Raw genomic sequence first — 21,161 nt, forward strand, 5'->3', positions numbered from 1 at the left:
TTTTCCTCTAGACTAATACAGCTACAACTTGGATGCCAGAACCACCCAGAGGCACTTATCCCCAGGCTCCCAGTCATTTCTCATCTCCTGAGTCTGCATCCAAAGTCACATTGCTAGCGTCTCGAGGCACCACAGGGAAGCACAGCCCACCTGGCTCCCTCTCTATCTACTTCCTTCCCTCTTGAGAGGAACGGGATTCCCGAAGAGAGAAGAAAGAGGTGTGCCTGGAGCAGCTGGGATTGACTACCCATGCCAAAAAGGCTGGAAGGCAGCATGGGGGGTTTCCTTCCCCGGGCAGAGCTGAAATTCAGCCGACTGCTCCAACCCCAGCTGAAATCCTATAGCTAATAAAACACTCTGCAAGTCCAAAACAGGAATACACCTGCCCCCCACAGCTACTCAAACTCTGCCCCAGCCCCAGTTGCGCGGGGAATACCACCGTCTGCCTTCTCGCACCACCTCTCCTCCCGGCTCTTCACCTCCAGCGGCTTTCGATCACAATGTCAGGATCCAAGTCCACGAGCTGAGAACGGCCCACCCAGGATGTACCCGCATCCCGCACCCCACCCCACTACCGATACCCCCCTCTCTCTTCCCTGCATCTTCACCTCATCTGCTCCACCTGTTTCCAAATCCCATCTCATCGCACCCCTGCCGTGCGGCTAAGTGCTTGCCTTTGAAATCCAGGGGCAGATTGAAATGTCCAGCATGACCACTCCAGTGCATGCAAGAGCAAAGAATATATGCCAAGGGGAACCACGGTATCAGGACCCCGAGCTTTCCACAGAGGTTAAAGCAGTTCTTCCCCCCTCCCCGCTTACAGGGCAACTACGGCCTTTTTTAAATTAAGAACAAAACAAAACAAAAATCATCTTCAATAAACTGATCTTACAAAATACGGGATTTAAAACCGCAAATAGACTCAGTGGTTCCCGGACTTGCAATGCTCATCACAAACCATGGAAATCAAGAGATGGAAGAGGTTATAAACCTTTCATCTACCCGGGAACCAGGCTGGATTTCCCCTTCATTATACATTTCCTAGCATTTTGCTCAAGCTAACCGTAACGGTCTCTGCTTCCTAAACCGGGCCAGGTCACCGCAGCCAGGAAACAAAATTGCGCCCTTATCAACACCCTTGTTGTACCTTAAACTCTCCCATCCCTGCCGCTGCTGTCCGGAAATGCAGGGCATCTACCCTCTTCTCTTTAGCTTCACCCCACGACTTCTTCTTTTATCTGCCTTTGTGCCAGTCTAAGCAATTCCTCTCCTCTTCTTTAGTTGTAATTAACCCTCTCTTAACTCTATCGGATTCCTCCCTCGCCACTCACTTTAATCCTTTTGCTGATTTCCTCCCATTTGTCTACATCCGCCTGGGAAGAAACAGCCGGGAAATGAGCACCGTCACATCGGTGTGTCCTTTATACATCTCCAAAACAACCTTTGCCTCCTTGTTTCCGCGACTCTCCCCAGACTGCCCAAAAGCTAGGCTAACTTTTTTTTTTTGGTCCATTGCATTTCATTTGACCTTGCAGGCCCTGAAAGCAATAAAATCCCACATTCAATCCTAGCCGCGGTATGAAACAGTCTGTAATTCAAAACAGGACCAAACTGTTGGCATGAATGTGACAGGGAGGGACACAGGGGACGAGACAAAAGGCTGGGCAGAGACACAAATACAGCAAAGACAGGAGAGGAAATGACACAGAGACTCCCCCGCTGACAGCAGACAGGAAGACATGCAAGACGCACAATCCACATTATTAGCAACTTCTTCCTTGCTGAATAGGCTGCCTTCCTAACCAGGTGCAGGAGCCAGACAGGGACTGAGCTAACAGGGACAGACAAAGGGGTCACAATTAGCAAAGAGCCCTTGATTGCATTTCATTTAAATGTGGTTATAAAGGGAACAAACTTGGTCAGACGTAGGTCAGCTGCGGAGGACACAGATAAGTGGATGACAAGTTCATGTGCAAGAGAAAACTCACCCTGCTCAGGGTCTTCCAAGAGAACCCCTCTTTTAACCAGCTCCTCTCTCGGCTTTCGCATAGAAATCTTTCGTTCTAAAACTGACATTAAATCGAGAAACAGCACTCAGAAACACAGGGCAAGCTGAAGGCGGAAGAATCGTTCTGAGAAATATTTGCTCCTTCAAGTGGCTCAAGTCACTTAACTGGGTGTTGAGAAGGAGGGGAAGGTGGGATTTAAAAGCAGGTTAGCTGGGACCTGTATTTACATATTAAAGCAAAAAAAAAAAAAAAAAAAAGAGAGAGAGGGCATAGAAAATGGCAGATCTCTCTGATAAGGGGTTTATTTTCCCCTTCTCACCAAGTTTTCTTGTGGTTTCATGTCGTCTGTCTGGACTAGCATCACTGGAAAGGTGGCTATAGGGAGATTTGAAGGACCCAGGTACTAAAGTCTCTGGTTTAGTCCCCCGATTGGCAAGCTTATCCCCATCTCTAGCAAGGCATGAAGCTTGGCCTCACACATGCCAGCGCTGAGGCAAAGCTGCCGCCAGCCGCCATAGCTCCCTAAAGCAGACAGGGCTCAGCTGGCTAGCTGCAAAGGATGCACCTCTGGGACAGGCATCCCAGCTGGAGAAAAGACCCCCAACGAGCCCAAGCCTTTACCTTCGGAAGTCTCCTTAAACTTGTCGCTGCTTTTCTTTTTTCTCCACTTCCAAGGCTTAAAGATCTTGCCAAAGCCCGAGAACTTGCTTTTCCTCTTCGTGGGGGGCGTAGCGTCTCCAGACTCCAGCACGTCTACCCCCATCCCGGCGTCCACCGACGGATGATCCACTTCCTCAGCTACACGGGACGAGAAAGCAAGAGGTTACATGCGCGCTCCCCAAAACAGACCTGCTAGGTCTTCTTCCCACCCAGCCAGACCATGGACCCCGGGAAAAGGGAGAAGCAACGATGCACGTTCATGCAGGGGGACTCCATGCCTTCACAGAGCTGGTCAGCATCTCGTGCGAGCCAAGTTTTCGACATCAACAGGCTCTAACATACAGCAGTGGGCAAAGGGTGACTGGTTAAGAGACCCCCAAGCAAAATGAGGATTAGCGAATTGCTATACCATGTTATAATTCAGGCCTCGGAGCACAAATAAAACCCTTTAATTGTAGTCACTATTCTTCAGCTGAAAGCAACTGTGCCGAACACAAGTCGTTGCATGAATGAAATGCCTTTCCTCGTGCTGGGTGGCAGATTTCCATGAATGCATCTAGACAGCCCCTGTTGAAGTTACCAGCCCATCACAAGAGCGCTACGCATTAAAGAAGCTTGTCCGATCCCCCCGCTCCCACCCATCCTGCACGCACGCACAAAATGATGGCAACCCCGGGCCAAGAGCAACAAGCTCAGGAAAGCAACACAATACAGCCTCCCCGACTCCACCTACTGTGCTTACAGTTCTCAGCAGCACACGGCGGAGGAGAAATATTTCCCCAACTCTGTGCGTCAAAAAAACCCCCTTATAAAAGGAACAACTCGACCCCAAGCTCAAGCTGCTGGAGCGTGCAGCTTTCTGGGAACTTATTGCAAGGGTAGGGGCAGCTTACAAACAAGCAGCAAGGACTTAGAGTAGGATGCTTCATGGGCACAACTTACAGGCTGAGGATATCTGGTGTGCAGGAAGGGAGAGCACCCAAGTCATGCTACAAACCCCACAACAGGGCTCAGCACTTAGGAAAGAGCCTAGCACAGTACTCGAGGGCACTGCCCAGCCCAGCACGCCGGGGCCTCTCTGCACTGGTGTATTTGAGCACTTTCTTTTTTCTGGATAACTGTAAATTAAGCTTCCTAGAGGTCTGCAGACTTTCTGGATTCATGAGAGAACCTCTCAACCAGCTTACGCTTGCCATGTACCCCAGTGGCTTTTTCGAAATGATCCTGGACTCAGGACTCACAGGATGTTCACCCTTGCAGGTGGGGAAAGGAATCAGCTGAAAAAGGGGATTTTCTAGGAAGACCGTAGCATGTGAAAAAAGAAGAGCATCATACATTTGGTCACAGCCTTCCTGGAACAGCTAAACGACGCCGCCCTGAAGGTCAGGGTATTATTTTAACAGCAAGGACATGAGAAAAATGAAAAAAAAAACAAAACAGGAAAGCATTGTTTGATCCATTTTGCTAGGGCTTCATCCAGCAAACGCTGGTTCCACACATCACATAACGTTCGAAGAAGGGCTAAGCAGGCAGGGACCGCCGTCTCACCCCCTTGGTGCCAACACAGCTCCCCCGTTACAATGCGATGCCATAGGGCCGAGGTCCCCAGCTGCTCCCCCTGGGAGCAAGGTAGCAGTGGGACAAGCTTTCGGACGGACACGGGACGACAGAAGGCATGTTAATAAATCAGGAGGAACAGGACAAGTACCCAAGGGGTTCTTACAGGGACATGGGGGGTGGAGGAAAAGGCAACGGGAGAAGAGCAAACTTTAATGACTGTGGCAACGCCGGCAGGGAAGAGTGATCAGAAACCAGACTTCTGCGAAGAACCTGATGTGAAATGCCAGAACAGCCGAAATTCTGCAGAAAAGTCCATGCCACAACAGGCCGGGGCGGCAGGGATTGGAAAGGGAAAGAAGGAGGTCAAAATATCCATGCATTTTCAAATATTCCCTTGCCTGAACTAGTTGGAAAGTATTTGCAAAGCTGACATCCTGGCCTCAAACATAGGCCAACCCGATTTTTTAAAAAAACCCACATGCCAAACAGCATGTTTCTCCCTGCTTTATAGAAATTTCTCTCTCCTGACTCACTAGAAATCCAGCTTTGATGTGGAAATTTTTTTTATTGGCCCTCTCCATTAGGAAGTCTGATTCAGTCAGCACCAGTTAAATAGGTGATCTCAGTCACAGTTAACATCTACTTCAGACACAAAGGTAAATTCAAAGTTTTAGCTGGTTACTGCAAGCACGTAAGACTAGAGGAAGAATCGGACACCTGCATGAAAGGAGCACACAAGACACCGGTGTAATGGTTTTACCTGGAAAGCAACAGGGACAAAGCGGGGAGGGGAGGGAAGAGAGATCAGACGGGAGTTTAAGACTCCAAACACCATGGCGGACCGCCTGGAAGTCGAAAGGCAATTTCTTTTAGAGACCGCAGCGTTGCAAAGTGTGGCCATTTGAAAAAGCTGCATTCGCTTCGCTCAGCAGCACGTTCGGAAGCTGCCAGGGCAAGGGACAACTCTTGCCAGGGACAGACTGGGTTGCATTTGGGACCGGAGCGCCAGCCGGGCGTTTGAGCCCGTGCTGGTGCCCACCTGCCCCCGGGAGAGCCGTGGGAGCATTACGGAAAGCCGGGTCCGAGTACGTCGGCAGCCCGGGCCGCCAGGAGGAACGCAGCACTCGCGCTCTCCGTCAGCTGAGGTTTCCACGTGCTGCGCTAAGCAAAATAAAAGCTTTATTAAAAGAAAACTGAACCACCTGTCAGCTCCGCAGATCAAGTGCTTCGAGGCCACAGCTCGGCAAGGGCAGCTTCTCCGCTTCCAGTGCAAGGAAGGGACGCTTGCTTTTCCTTCTGCAGCAGCCTTTGGAGGGCTGGAAGCAGGGGACGGATGAGCTGGGTGACAAGCAGAAATCCCAGAGGAAGACGCCATCTCCCTGCTAACCAGCCGGGAGCTAGAAAGACAAGTAAAGGCAGCATAAGGCTGAAAAGCTTCGCTCACTGAAGCAAAGTCCAACTCTCCTAAGATTCGCTGCTGGCTGTCGGATCAAATCTCCCAGGTCTGACTCCGGCCCAGGACAAGTGGACATGATTCCCATCAACTTCAGGAAGATTTTGTTTAGGCTACTTTGAGCTGGCTCAGGAGAAGGATGCAGTGGTTTGGACATGTAACAAGGCCAACACCGTCCTGCAGGATGCTGTGGACGGACGAGGAAGAGGACAAGTTGGACCACCAACATCAAAGCCAGGATGAGATTAAAAAGGGGCCAATTGTACAAAGATTGAAAAAGCCCGGGAAGAAGGGGAGAAAGTTATTGCAGCCTCGGGACCAACTTGACTTGGAGCTGCTTGTCCCTTTGGCCTGGCAGGATAAAACTCCTCTCTGCGTTGCGTTATTACATTATCCAGCTCCTGCTGAAACACTCTGCGCACCCGGGGAGCGTGTCGTGAAGACAGGTCCCTGCCTCATGCCTCGTTTATCTGCCGCGCGATGCACGTGGGCGACGGGAGGGAGGGACGGGGTCAGACTGCAAGCGCTACCGAGCACAACCACATCCAGCAAGTTTTGCAAGGTGCCGCAATCACCCGCGCTGCTCTTCCCCTTGCTGTCAATAATAAGCATGTGGAGCCAGGCATGCCAGGAGTCGGCTATGATGCAACCCGGTACGGCATTCGTTCTTCTGTCTTAATTAGAGGGTGGGTCAGCAACGCGGCCGTGTGTTAAGAGTGACATGTATTTTGAGCAGCCGCGTTGCTCAGCGGTTGTTCACGCTAGGTAGGGCATGTACTTCCCAGGCCGGCCAAGGCAAGAATCCAGACTCACGGGCACGTTCGGTTTCAGCACAATTCCCTTTTGAATCAGCGGGCAGCAACGAGAAGGCGGCATGCGAAGGGACTTGGTATTGGTGCCTGCGGAGCTACCGCGGGAGTCCTCCAGGCAAGACGACTGCTCACCGCCGCTCCCTCTTCCGCTGCAGAGCGAGGTGCAGGGCTGCTTGACCCTGGGGTCTTCCCCAAACACGCCTGCTTTGAGTCAGGAGCCGGGGAGCTGCACCCGGCGCGCTGGGAAGGGGCTGGCTGCACGGGAGCTGGAAATTATTACAAGCAAGGGCGCGAGCTTCGGAAGGAGCTGCCTCAGGGATTTCGCTCAGGGTGGCACGTTCGAGTCGACGCCGAGGGCAGCTGCGAGACCACAGAACCTCAAAAGCTTCTCACTTTCCAGGCCGGGACCCAGGTTTTAAAGTTTGAACTTGCGTGAATACAGCAGTGTCCTCACTAACCGGTCAGGAACTTTCGAATGAAAACCCCCTTTCACATGCATCCACCCACGCCCACCGCTGTAACCTTGTCTAACCGTTTTTTGCAGAACCAGCATGGAAGTTTATGTTTGAAAGAAATAAAAATAAAAATCATTGCCTCGAACCAGTTTCAAACGAGCACGCTCCCCCGGGCAAGCACTGGTGTTGCAGCCCCGTTAGTAGAGTCCTAGGGCCCTGTAGTCCAGTGGTCTCCAAAGTGGGGTGCGCAAGATGATCCATTGGGGTGCGGGAAGAAAACATTAGAACTTCTATTTCTATTTATTTTATTTCATCTTTATCTCATCCTTTAATTTCTATTTTTTGTGCATGTTTTATAAAGTACATAATATATTAGTACAGTAGTGTATATATATATATTATATATATTGGGGTTGAACGCTCAAAAATTTTTTACTGATAGGGGTGTGCGATCAAAAAAGTTTGGAGGCCACTGCTGTAGTTGACCCCTGACATCCCATGGTTTAACACTTGGCTCTCCACGTACCGAAGAATCCCGGGCTAGCGTGACACAATCCTTCCCTCCATGTGGGTCTTACCTACCAGAAGTCGAGTATATTTTAACCAGCACTCAACCACTCTACCTGCTTGCTCGCACGAGGAGCAGACACTCGGGTCCCATTGCAGGAACAGGATCACGCAGCAAAGTCGGGCTGGAAGGGACCACAGAGTCACCTAGTCCAGGCTCCTGCTCAAGGCAGGATTAGCCCCCAGATCGTCCCAGCCAAGTCTCTGTCCAATCTGCTCTTCCAGGGATGGAGCGGTCTTGTGACGCAATGCAACTGCAACTCCCCCAATGCATTTGTACCAACTGGGCCGACAGCAGGGTCCCCACACCCCAGACCACTCCACAATTTAGGACATCCCAATTCAGACTGTATTTTAAACTGTATGAGAGAGACTGAGCTATTAAAAGCAGTTTTATTGAGGGCAGCATGTCACAGATTAAAATCACAAGTGCCTAAACAGAAGCTCTGTAGTTCATTTACGCTGGGTATTTTGCAATCATCTCGCTTGGGGTTCTTCTCCCTGCATCGTGTTCAGACACAGAAAGCCAGCGATGGGTTATGGATAGCTTTCACTTCTCATTCATATGGGGTTTTTTTCCAGCCAGCAGTACTCATTTCATTGACAGAAACCAGCTTCTTCAAAGGAGCTCTTTAAGGGTCTAAGTTTCCAGATGCACTCCAAGCTTATTGCCTCCAGCACAGCCAACAAATGGCTTCATGTTTTACTACCAACTTGTCATCTAGGCAAAAGCAGTTAGTGCATATTTCCCAGAGTGAAGGCTTTTTTTTTTTATCTCTGTTACCATAGAGAAAGTCGGGTCTCCTAATAGATGAAAACCTGCAAAGCGAGAATCTCTGGATTCTACCTAAAGGACTCTTCACCCTTCACATGGAGAAACTCTGCAAGCCCCACAGCTACTGTGATGGGAGCCGCTCCAGGAGCAGACCGGGAATTATGAAATCCCTTAATCCGGGGGTTGTCAACCTGTGGTCCATGGACCCCCGGGGGTCTGCAGACTATGTTTAAGGGGTCCATGAAAGATGACTATAATCAAATCAGAAGTATGTGGATACCCACTTACAATTCGAAGGAGTCTGCACCTCCATTCAAATTTTTTTGAAGGGGTCTGCAACGAAAAAAGGGTGAAAACCACTGCCTTAATCCACTGGTGGACACTCCTTTTTCAGTGGTGGGCACCCAGGATACGGGGTCTTGGAAGGAATGGGATCAAGGCACCAAAAATCAAAGCCAAACTGTGCTCATAATAAAAGGTATCATTCAGGAACCAAGAGTTCTAGTTTTTTGTAAGTCTTATAAGTAGGGGAGACACCTAGACTAGAGTGCAGCTTTGGGGAAGTTTTGAAATGCCAGCTGAACTCGGGTCGCGTGCTATCAACACCCGGCATGAACACAAAGGAGCTGAATCGGGGTTCTTAACCTGGTATTATCCAGTGGAGTTCCCCCCGAGACCCAACCTGGAGCTCCATGCGAAGCCAAGAGTTGAAAAAACATTACAAAATTTCATCTCAGATGCAGAGATGGAGTCGTACGGACACAACAGCTGACCACAGCTGCGGAGTTGCTCCTGAAGAAAAATGAAAATCCTTTAGAGGAATGTAGTAGAAGAACCGAGCATGGGACTTCATACAGGTTTTCTACCATCAGGTTTTGCATGAGAGGGAATGCATCCTGCCTTCCCCGCTGCAGCAACTTCCCAACAAAGGTTTTCTTGCAAGAACAGCTCAGCAATGACTGACCTGAGACTGAAAGATGCTCTCCCGGGTCATTTTTCCTACCTTTGGCGTCTTAAATGGTAGCTGTACTTTATGATATGAGCAGTGAAATATTTCCCAGGAACTTAGCGATTGCCCAGTCCGATAGATCGCACCAAGTGCAATACCTATCAAGTGCAGGCTGCCAACATAAAGACAAGGATGGAGCAAATATACTAGTCTTGCCTCGATCAAGAGATAATCTTCTCTCATTTCACTTTCAGAAGATAGTACTGCTTCACTTTTGCACAAAGATCGACTACAGATGGGCAGTTGTGAGCTGGGGTTGTACCATACATTTCACGGCGCTGTTTCCTGCCTGTATTGCTTCAAGCTCCGAGACCACAGGTCACGTGGAGGCAAACCTCTCTCTCCATTATGGCAGTCACAAGAGGTCTATCTAGGCGAGTTCCCCATTTATAGGGAAATGCCATAGTTTTCTTCTATTCATGAGCCTCAGAGCTCATCAACATGCTAAACTGCATCAATATATTTTAAAAGTCAATGCAAAAAGGTCCCGAACGTATTCTCTGAAAGCAGGCTTATGTCAGCGTTAGTCAATTAGGGAGAGATTTAAGCCACACCCACGTGTCTACATTAGGGGTGGGCAAAACGTGGCCTGGGGGCCAGATGCAGGCCTCTCTATCCGGCCTGCGGGGTCCCTAAAAAATGTAGAAAATTAATATTAATCTGCCCTGGGCTGCCTGTCATGCTGCCCTCGATGGCTTGCCAAAGCTCAGTAAAGTGCCGTCTGCCCAAAATAATTGCCCACCCTTGGTCTACACAGCAGTTTGCACCGATTCACCTGGTACAAGTGCACATGCACACGTGTAAACAAGGCTGTATTTCAGGGAGTTGTGCTTAAAAAAAAAGCTCATCTTTCACAGGAAAAAAACAAAACAAAGTTTCTGCTATAGCAGCCAATGCATTTTTACTTTTAACTGCCATAGTTATAACTCCAACATCCTTTATTTCTTACGATCTAGCATTTACTCTTGTATGGGACTAAACCAAAACATCATGCTCTTTAAAATTTGAGGCCTACATGGTTTTGCACTGGAAACGAAGCTCCATCTCACTTGTCCTCCTAACAAGCATTTGATATATGGGGCTGTCAAACTAGAGCGATGCATGCTGCTAGGTGGCTGTATTAAAAGTTACTGCGCGGGTACAGTGGGCCATGTTAAAATGCCCAAATGTGTGTATACAGATATATATATGGAGAGAGCGCGCGCGCGCGCACACACACACACACACACACACAGGAGCAAATGTACGTTATAAAATATAACGTACATTTGCTCCAGCAGCAGAAAGCAGTTGGGACCTCTCGAGAGATCTTCTGAGTACCTGGGGAATCAGCAAGGAAAGGTGCGCACGCTTGGCACCCACCCTGTCCATCTCTATGCCCCCCTCGCCAGCTTTTTACCAGCAGGATTCATGGGCAAGTTTCTGACACAAAGCCCTACGTGACCAGGAAGCCACCAGCTTTGTCCCGCGCCACGTGCTCAAGGAGCAGCTCTAGCACTTCCATTACTCACACTGCTGGAATGACTTACAGAAAGGAAAATAGGTTCGACTCTTACTTCCTACTGCTACACCCTGGAAAACCGGACTTTGCTTCCACCCCCGCTGCATACACACCCCTCTCTCAGCCTTTTACATCTCGGTTATGCTCTGAAGAGCGCTGATCACCCTTCGATGACCCCCGAGTCGAGTCAGGGGTGTGCGCACAAGACTTTGCTGGTGCGGCTAGGCCAACAAAGCACCCCTCATATAGATGCAGCCCCTTCTGGAAAAATGGCTTTTGCCTCTAGAGCTTCATTTCACTCAGATAAGCTCTCCCAGCCAAGTGCTGCTTTGCCAACCTGAGCCCATTGCCCGATTTTTACTGACGCAGCTTTGTTACCCAACGCTGGCCGAATAGCAGCCGCCTGCAGGGCTGGCTGCGAGGACAGCTGTAGGGTCCTGTCCACACTGCAAAGTTGCCCCTAGGAGCCCGATCTGAATCCTTTCCAGGTCACCTAGCACCGCCATGCCAATGGCCACTCCAGATGCAAGTGGTCTCCTTCCCCGTGAGCTACGGTGTAGAAAGCAGGAAAGACAGCCACGGGCAGATAGGACAGAAAACACAAATGAGTCCCAGAGTAATGATTACAGGGACGTCATTTTGCAGCAGTCGCTTGTCAAGCCATAACAGCACATACTGAGCTAAATTTGTTTAACTTCCAACACTAAAAAAATAAATAAATCCCACTAATATCCTGGGATGTGGACCGGCAAAGAGGAGCAGGCTTGACGTTAAAGCATTAAGTAATGCGTTGCATTACCCCATCCAACTGCTTCCATCACAACTGGGCAAGATGGGGAACGAGAGCCTCAGACCCTCCATAGCTTTGTCTCCGTACATCCCTGATCCCCAAAGTAACTTAACAGGACTCTTGTTCTCAGCAGCATCCTATCAGGCTCAATGCAGACTATGCCTTAACACTCAGAATTGGTGCAGCAAGTTGGTACCTTGTTCAAGCCTAATAAAGAAGTATAATAGAGAGCTAATATTCAGATATAAAGTCGCACAAGATTTTTTGACTTATGGGCAGAGGAAGATAGCATCATGACACCAAATCACCCCTTTCTCCTCGCTCAGACTGTGGATCTCCGGCACCTAACTAGAGGGCAGCGCAAGCCAGATCAAATCTGCCTCCCAACCCTTCATAAATCCAAGGGTGAGGTGCTATTAAATTTCCACTGATCACCCAAGATAGATGTTTTACTGCTGCCCCCACCCCCGCACCTCTCACACCATATTTTTAGCAGCTCTTGAACAAGACTAGTAAGGAGAAGAAACAAAAAAAACAGCACTAGTTTAATCTAGAAGTTGATCAGGCCCCTTGCAAAGCACCTGGGCAGTTGAAAGTTATGGCTGCAAAACGGATTCCCTGGGAAAGGGAATCAGACATTTACACTGAGGAGCTTTGCATCTGCAAATAATCAGAGAGGTGCTTGTCAAGTATAACAGCTCTATCCATCAAAGAGGAAACGCCAAGATTAAAGGACTTCCTCTGGCTCGCACCGCAAGGCAGTGATGGGCATGTGGGAGCAGCACCCAGCCCAGGAGCCTTCTCGCTGACCCTCACTCCCGGGCAGGGAAGGGAAATCCCAGCCCCGGGCACAAACCGCTGGGATATAGCAAAGCAATCAAATTCAGGTTTCCAAATCTGAAACTCTGCGGTTGCTAGAGACACCCTCCGACTCCACCTGCACTCTCCCCTCTTCGGTGAAGTCCACCAGCTCCCCAACACTCAAAATCAGAGCTGCCCCCTTATGTAGCAAAAAACGGCCAAGAGCGATAAATGGGCTCGGCTGTCCTGCACCGATTCAAGAAATGGCAGAGATTGATGCAAGCCAGCCAAGCCCATTTTTCAATTTGCGATAGCTGCTCCAAGCAGCGTGGCGTCGCAACTCTGCGATGTAAAACCGTCCCAAAAAGTCCCCGCCGGGGCCAGATGAGGGGTTCGATATCCCAGCGAGGTCTGGGGAAATTTTGCTGTCATCTCTGTTAACCCACGGCCCTGCACCTGCCTATTAACTGCTGGATCACAGACCATCGCCGACAAACGAGCACAGTCTGTCCCAAGTGACTGTACTGGCAGGAATGTGTTGCACAGCAAGCGCACGAACAGGGGAGGAAGGAGACCGAGTTCTCACTCTAGTTGCTCCTGTCCGAGCCAGAGACCTCCCCGGGTCCCGTGATCTACACAGGGGACACGATCCTAGCCGTCCACTCCCGTGCACACCTGCATCCTGCCCCGGTTCAGCCCCAGGTTGCTCTGCTCCTCTTCCCCCCGTTACTCACCGAATGCAGCTGGACTTACTGGTCTCGAGTACAGCGTCTGCCCCATGATTAGATTAGACTTTTTTTTGGTGGGGGGAGCTCTCTAAAAAGCAGCCTGCCCGGTGCAAGTACTACAGTCCTTTAAAGTGATAAATCCATGAGTCGGGCTGGGGAGATATCCAGCCCGGCACGATTGCAGAGACTGCCAGGACTCAGGAAATGGCATGGGTGTCACTCGATCCACCGTAGCTCCTGTTCTTCCTGTACCCCAGGCCCGGGCACTTGTGACTCTCACAAATAAGCTCCCGTGCCAGCTCGCTTCAAGCAGGAATGCCTGTCATTCCTGAGCGCACACGGCTGCGGGCTCAGCTCAGGAAGGGGAGGAGACGGCCAGCCCCACGCTAGCTGCATCATCCAAATCATCAACACCCCTCGTTTCTAGCTTCAAGTTGAGCAGGAACGAACCGAGACGTGGAGGGAGAGGAAGGAGGGCAGAGGGAGACTGACAGCTTGTGCGAGAGCGCCGAGCAGTTGCAGCGGTGCCACTCCCCCGTCAAAAAAAAAAAAAAGCAGATGCTCCAGTATAGTCGAGCCCGAGAGAGCTGAAAGCACTCTCAGACCCAAAAGTACCCTAGAAGAGTCTCAAAAATAAAGTCAGAGTATGAGGAAGTAAAAGCATTATACATACACACACACAAAAACATTAATAATTACAGATTTTAAATAAGTAATAAGTACAGACTCCTTGGAGTCTCAGAATAGCAGAGACCCCCCCAAGCCTGACAAAGGGTGACAGTCCAAAAGCTTGCTACAAACTTTTTTTCCAGCTATTTAGTTGGTGTAATAAAAGATCACATCTGCCCGAAGAGCCTACATCCTTAGACCAACACAGCTACAGCCAAAAACACAGACGGTTAAATGCATTTTTTCGTTGTGGTTGTTACGCTATTTATTCTTTGAAAGCACATTCAGTCCAAGTGAAATCCGGGTGAGGTTCGCATGATGCTGTGAGGTTTGAGCTATAAAACACTGGCAGGGCAGAGTCATGCTGCAATTAAAAAAAGCATCCTTTGGTGTTTAGAATAGATTGACTCAAATATGCATTTTTGAAGCAAAAATATAAAGCGGCCCTTTTAAAACGATCAAGCACCAAAGCAGGCGGGCAAATCCTCACATGTCCATATTTTATTTATTTTCAGAAGATCTAGCTTTAAAAGAAGTAGAAGCGATTCTAGAGACCCCACGAGAGCCCCCCCACCCGCGGCCGGGACTCAAACAGCCTCGTCAGCGAGCAAAGGCAAACGAAGCCGACTGGGAATTCGCCATGCTCAAGGGGAGCGAAATGCAAGAGAAGAACGGAAAACGAGGAGAAGCGCAACCAGCATTTTCAAACGCTATTGTTTCTGACAAAGCTTGAAAGTTTGTTTTAAACATGTATCACTGTATGATGGGGTGGGCCTTAAAACATGAATTAGCACCGAATCCTCTTGTGCTGCTCTTAACCCAGCCCTTTCTCTTCTGAGCGATCATCTTGGGAGCTGCTCCCAATGGACCACCTAGTGCAAAAATGTCACAGCTTTATTTCCGTGCACAAAAAAATCACCCTATCCACCCTGCTCGAAGGATGCAGTGACCCAGAGCAAAAGGACACTGCCTTTTTCTAAGCAAGGTCTCCACCGTCAAGCCGGATGTGTTGCTCACTTTCCTCCTTTGGACCAGTCTGCTGCAAGCCAATAGTTCAAGGCAAATATTATTGCAACTGAAATACGACCTAAAAAGGCTGTAGAGAGAAGGAGAAAGTTGACTTCGGTTGGTAAAGCAGACCTGCTAGAGCTGTGCACGAATAGCACGGAGCATTTGCCACCGAAGACAGAAAACGCACACGCTCCGGCACTGATGTGACGGATGGTTTCTCAATGGAGGGAAGAGCGAGGGGCTCGCCCTGCTACCCCTGGCCCGTGCGCCTCCCCTTCTCCCCACCCAGCAGACAGCGTGCTACACTGACTGTCGACGGGCATCAAGTTTGGGGAGACAACCCCCGCCCAAAGGTGCAAAGACACGGAGGAAGAAGCAATAATCCCCTTCTGGCCTAGGCCAGCAAGGTACATGCACAATCGCACGCGACATGCTCCTTCCCCGTGCACCACAGCAGGGACACGTGGGAAGGGAATCACCTGTCTCTGCACTGCAACCTGTTTTCCATTAATTTGCACTGGCTGAACGGATGTCCCATGTTTTTACAGACAGTTTCAAGACAGCTTCAAAAGCAGGTGAAGCAAGGGATTTAGTGTCCTAAGGGGACAAAATTCCCCTCCCTCCCTCCCTTCCCCTGTGGAGAACTGATTCAAAAAACAACTCTTGAAAGCACTGCTTCCCCCCCACCCCCTAGCTTCAATTCCCCTGGATGCATCTTCAGACTTCTTTAAGCGTACGTCTCTGTTACTTCTTGCTGCTGAATGATGCCAAAGTATCGTGTCCTTGCCGCGCTGGGGATTCAGTTCTAGGTACCTGAAGTCTGATTCACAAAGATGCTCTGCTTCATTTTAAGAGTCGTTCGCTTCAACGCGAGCAGAAAGTCATTTAGATGCATAGCTGCGTGAAGGGGAGACACCAAATCCAGGGCTGCAGGGCTGCAAATTCTCTCTGAATCGGCAGATGAGTTACGTGGCCTGGGAGAAGATCTGGGAAGAGTTTCCATGTGGCGGGTAGAGCGATGGAAAAAAGCAACAAGAGCTTGAACCTGGGATCCACTCACGCTCTCAAACCCTACAGTGGCACCTGGTCACAGGTGGAATAAAAACTGCATCTCCCAGTGAAAGGAGAAGCCAGATTTCAACCATCACCCAAGTCTCATAGGCACTCCGGTTGAGTTCGATGGGAGCTGAATTTAGTCCAACCAAACATCAGCGCTGGAACAGTACAAGGAGCCGTCGTACGGCAGCATTCAACCTTCAAAACCATTTCACTGGCACTAATTGAATCTAATGAAACGTCCCTTGAGCTTCCTGCAAAAAAAGTCAACAATCCAAAATGGAACAGAACGAGTTACATCAGTGCTATTCCCCAATCTGAATGCTGTTATCACAGGAGGAAAGTACTTATACTGAAGAATATCCTATGCCAAGGGTAAGTTTCAAAGCCAGAGTCAAACCAGAGTACGATGTGCACGCCACCCCTTACCAGCCACGAGGAAGCTAACAGCATTGCCTGGCAAACACGCCCTTAATCAAAAAGCTCCTAAAACACGTGGGCTCTGTTTATGCAGTCAGGAGTTGCAAATTGGTATTTCAAGCTGCAATTGTGTGTGGAGCTTGGAGAGGTTTCAGGGACCTTATGCACAGGGAAGAAAAAAAAAAGATTTCACAAGTGCCTTCTATTTGAAATCAAATTGGTTTTCTTCCAAAGGCAACATTGCGAGTGACAGAGGTAGAGAGAGTCCTTGCAACAACAGAGATCTAGCAATGATCGCCCCCCAAAAGTGGGGCAAGACACCTGACAAAACTGAACAAACGCTCCTAGTGCTTTGATGACAGCCCTTCTCCCCCCCATATCAGCTATCTACCCAACATCTTGCAACGGGAAAAACATCAACTAATTAGACTAGAAGATGCACCACATGCAAGCTGGGAAGCTGTGCTAGATGCATCAGAGCACAACGTCTTTTAAGGAGAAGGGAAAAAAAGCCTGTCATGCTCCTGAAGTCTCCAAAAGAAGGATGGAGCATCAAAGAAATTACTATTAAATGAGATCTTCTAAAGCATTGGAGATGCTAAGCAATAACTATTTCATGGAGGGGATGATCTAGTCTGGGCTGGCTGAGCAGGGGGTTCGACGAGATGTGACCTCCTGAGGTCCCTTCACACCCTCATTGTCTGCAATTCCTAGGAAATGGGGCAGGGAGGTGAAGTGAGTTGCCCAAGGTCAGGGGACCTGCAGTCCCAGAGCAGAGCACGGGTCCCCGGACGCTAGGGACAGGTGCCCCACCAAGCAGGGCAGAAGCACCAGCTTAAGACGTGTGCTTTATATAACCAAAGGACTCGAGGTTTCAAGCGTTGTTAATTCACAAATGCACTGAACACCCAGAGTAATGCCAAAGCGAGTGTTTGGAGCCCAGCTTTGATTGCTAACAATTAGAACAAACTTATTTATAGCACTGGCCTCACCAGGGCTGGGGAGAGCGCGGCAGCGAGAAGGAACAGCTCACTTCAGAGAGCAGCTTTCAACAAGAAAGTTAAAGAGGAATACAATTTTACTAATTACTTCTACCGCACTTTCCTCAGAGGAATCCCATACTTAAACCCACTTAAATTAGCCTTCGCCACACCTCCAGGCTAGGTAGGAGGGTATTACTTGGGCTTTACACAACAGTAGAGTGAAATACAGAGGTTCAAGACTAGAAAACGGGGTTTGTGGTTCACAAAACTTTTATTTAAATGGGAGTAAAACGTTTTTTCCGTCCGCGCCCCCCCCAAGTTTCCCACTTAGCAGAAGTGACCCGAGCCCTGCAGCTACTGAAGGGAGATGCACATCAGGTCCCAAGCACGGAGCAGGGACACAGGCAGGAATGTCAATTGTGCAGGAGGCAGAGGGGGCTTCCCGGGGCCGCAGCCCCAGGGCAAACGGGCAGGAATCCAGCCTGGTCTCATCCAAACCCTGCGCTGGATTCAGAAAAAAGAGAAAAGGTTGCTGAATCAAATGGTTTCCTTTGAAAACCTATTTCAGGCTCAAACCAGCTTTTTTCAATTCAACTTTTGTTCCAGTGGAAGTTTTCCAGGCAGCTCGAGTCAACACCAACATCCAAGGGTGCCTCTCGTTTTTGGACATCCATGTCACGACTCCGACCGCCTGATTCTGCCAGGGCACCGAGCCCCCCGCGGGTCCTGCTGACCTCAGCGGCACTTGGCGACGGGCAGAAAAAGCTGGGGGTGACGGTCGGGCTCCAAAAGCGGCAGGTCTAAGCCGAGCCCAGCAGCCCTGACCCGGGGTCTGGTCTACCCATGAAGACCCTCGTCCCCTTATGAACGGTGAAATGTTTTCAGCCCTTGCTGGGCAGGGTGGCAGCACCCCACGCACACGCTGTGTGTACAAACCTCTCTGTTAAAAGCAAGCACCCGGCATTAATGGCTCGGTTGCTTGAGATCTGCTTCCAGAGAGCGCGAGTCCGTTACTGTCCTGCCCAAGGCCCCAGAACGAACTCGAGCACTCGCTGCTCCAGGACCCGGTCCTTGAGACTTCGGATGCACAGTGCGAAACACGGCATTCATTTCCAGTGACTCAGACCTCCGCTCCGTGATTCAGCCACAGCAGAGGTAGGGAGGACTGCCTTATCCAACCCACCTACGACTGAGCTGTGCCTCCGATACCAACAATACTGGGTGTTTCCCTTCGGAGCCAGCCAGCCGCACACAGTCACAACTGAAGTTTCAGGAAGATTAAGTGAGAGCTCAGTTCTGTCTAAAGACACTCGGGCCCAGGGTTTAGACTTTTTCGGTGCGAAGGTGAGAAGGGAGGTGGAAGCAACAGCATTCTGGGTGCTTTAAGGAAGCGTCACTTTTTCATGTCGGCATTGTTCATTTGGGTTGAATCGCAAGGCTTTGGGTACTTCCTACTAGACTGACAGCAGGCTTTTGTAGATCGCTAGGAAAACGCAAAGCAATGAAGGCTCCCAGGGTCTGGCATGTCTATAAAGATTGCCAGGTTCCCTTAGAGTCACGGGCGCAGCGCCCAGCATCCTTGCACCGGCTATGAAAAACACGCATTCGGAAAGGATATTAGTCCCAATGACCAGCCGATGGAAAGCCTGGGGGGTTAGGAAATTGGGGGTAGATTCATAGATGCTAGAGTCAGAAGGGACCTCAACAGATTGAACCCGACCCCCTGCCTAGGCAGGAAAGAGCACTGGGTCAGATGACCCCAGCCAGATGCCCATCCGGCCTTCTCTTAAAGACCCCCAGGGCAGGGGAGACCTTAAAAGGTCACAAGGCAATGCCACTTGTAACCCCTCCTCTGTTCCCAGGTTGGGCTGAAGTGCACCCCTCTTCGGTGCGGGGCTGGAAAGGGTTTACTCCCTTTCCGTCCGGCACTGCCTCGTGTAGAGTTTGCATCCTTTGGCCCTACCTTGCATGCATCCATCACAAGAAAGGGCAGGGAAGTAAGCCCATACCGGCCACATGTTTTCCTTGGAATTTCCTGTTAAGCTCCCAAATGGGAAACTCCTATTTCCTGGAGCATTTTGTTCCCCTTGTATCAGATGATTAGTCAGCAAGGAACCAGCTTGATCTCAGGAATGCAAGGAGGAGGAGAGGCGGTGGGGGGACACGCTGAAGATAACTATGCTTGGGGAGGGCCGGGCGGGTGGGAAGGTGCTCCAGTGATCTTTCACGTGCCGGTTAACTGCTTTTGATTCTGGCTTCCTAGCCACCCAATCCTTTCAGCCATCAAAATCCAAATGGCTGACATCTAAATTCTTGTGCATAGATGCCTGGGTGTCAAGCGGACAGTTCTGTGAACAAAAGTTTAAATTTCCCAGCCCTGCGCTGTATGGCTTGAAAACACAACTTCAAATAAAACCAGATTTCAAGCAGAACACGTTTTGTGCGTCGTCTCCCACACCTCCTCTCCAGCCATAAGTTGCTTACTGTGAATGCAAAATATTTTTAAAGGTTTATCAGCTTAAGAACACAATGAGACAGCCCGACTGATAGTGTGCAATATCCACCGCCCGTGGCTAAAACGTAAGCAACTCGGGAATTCGTGGCGGTCCCATCTCTTCGCCAAGGAATCTCTTAAGCAGACAAAGTACTTTCCACTCCTGTTCAGACTATCTTGAAGTAGCAGCATAGTGAATGCTGGGCCAAAGCCAACTGAAGCACGGCTGCAGGATACATTCCAGCAAAGCACCGGTTCAAGCTGTAGAGAGACAGCGTTTTCTTTCTTCAAAAACAAGCCGTTGCATGTCGGGTGCCCATCTGCCACCTCCGCGTTACATAAGTGGTAGCACAGCAAGCAGAAATAGGGAAAGGTCATGTGCATTCCCATCACCACCACTTCCCTCGAACCACCACTGCAGGACATTCAGACTGAAACTTCGACAAACCCAGAGGTCATCCAATTCCTCCTACTGTAACACCGGGTCAGGGAACGGGAACGGAACCGTTAGCACACATGACTGTAGCGTGGAGCCAAAATGTATTCTTTCCTTTACAGACCGAAGCATGAACGTGCATACCAGCTTTCGGAAGTCACGCAAATAAGGTGGCATTTTTTGCTGAAAATGAATTGCTACAAAACAAGACGATGCTGACCAGGCAGGGTTGCAACGCTTCTTTGACTCAGGCACTGTAAAAACGGGGAAATAAAACACACGCAACATGATGTGTTCCTAAGAGCAGTTAATCGGCTGCAGAAATAGTCCACAAAACTGGACTCCCTTAGTCTAGATGCGATATTTCCTATGCAGCATTTAAGACCATAAGAGGACTAGCTTGATCAAGCACTAAACATGCAAAAAATATGGGAATAACTAGAAATCTGTTAGAGTCATTTGTGAGGTTCTTAAGACAAGTATAGGTCGAGATGCATCTTGAACCCTACAGGCTAGTTGCTGTGAACAATGTCACAAGGCTATCCACCATCTCATACCAAAATGCTTAAGATGCCATCAAAAATGCTCTGTAAACCTGCAGGGCTTCCAGATGGCACTATCAACCTCAGCCAAGTGCCTCACCCCCACGGGAAGAGCTTTCTATACAAACTAAAAATTGGATTTCCTCCTTTTACGATCTCATAAAATGGCAATTATTTATTGGGATTTTACGGGAATACTCTCAACAAGTTTCATCATGAAAAGAAAACCAACTTGAAATACTATAGCATTTCCTCTGCTACCTTACGTGAACTCGGTCGAGGCACACCTCTGGGACAAACTCAGCTGGCCGTCACACCTAGAAAGCCCCAGCATTTGATCCACTCAAGTTCCACGTCTTGCAAGTTATTTAAGCACAGACAAAACCAGCCAGTACCAGGGAATACAACCATCCTTCACTTCACTTGGCTC

The 21,161-nt window shown here is 49.5% G+C and overlaps 1 protein-coding gene across 6 annotated transcripts in view; it reads right to left on the reverse strand.

Annotated features, from left to right (window-relative positions):
• PHACTR4 (phosphatase and actin regulator 4) overlaps nt 1–21,161 on the reverse strand; it is a 68,543-nt gene that overhangs the window by 15,729 nt on the left and 31,653 nt on the right. For 4 of the 6 annotated variants that reach the window (XM_019547944.1, XM_019547940.1, XM_019547942.1 and 1 more), the window contains 2 exons: nt 2,631–2,807; nt 1,989–2,069 (listed from right to left, as the gene is read on the reverse strand). In XM_019547944.1, the coding sequence (XP_019403489.1) occupies nt 1,989–2,069; nt 2,631–2,807 (258 nt within the window). Of the gene's footprint in view, nt 1–1,988; nt 2,070–2,630; nt 2,808–13,126; nt 13,466–21,161 lie in introns of those variants that run through there. The other 2 variants (XM_019547941.1, XM_019547946.1) reach the window with 2 other exon arrangements.

The sequence above is a fragment of the Crocodylus porosus genome, unplaced genomic scaffold, assembly GCF_001723895.1.
Source record: "Crocodylus porosus isolate Cpor-Errol unplaced genomic scaffold, CroPor_comp1, whole genome shotgun sequence".
In the NCBI taxonomy this organism is placed as follows: domain Eukaryota; kingdom Metazoa; phylum Chordata; order Crocodylia; family Crocodylidae; genus Crocodylus; species Crocodylus porosus.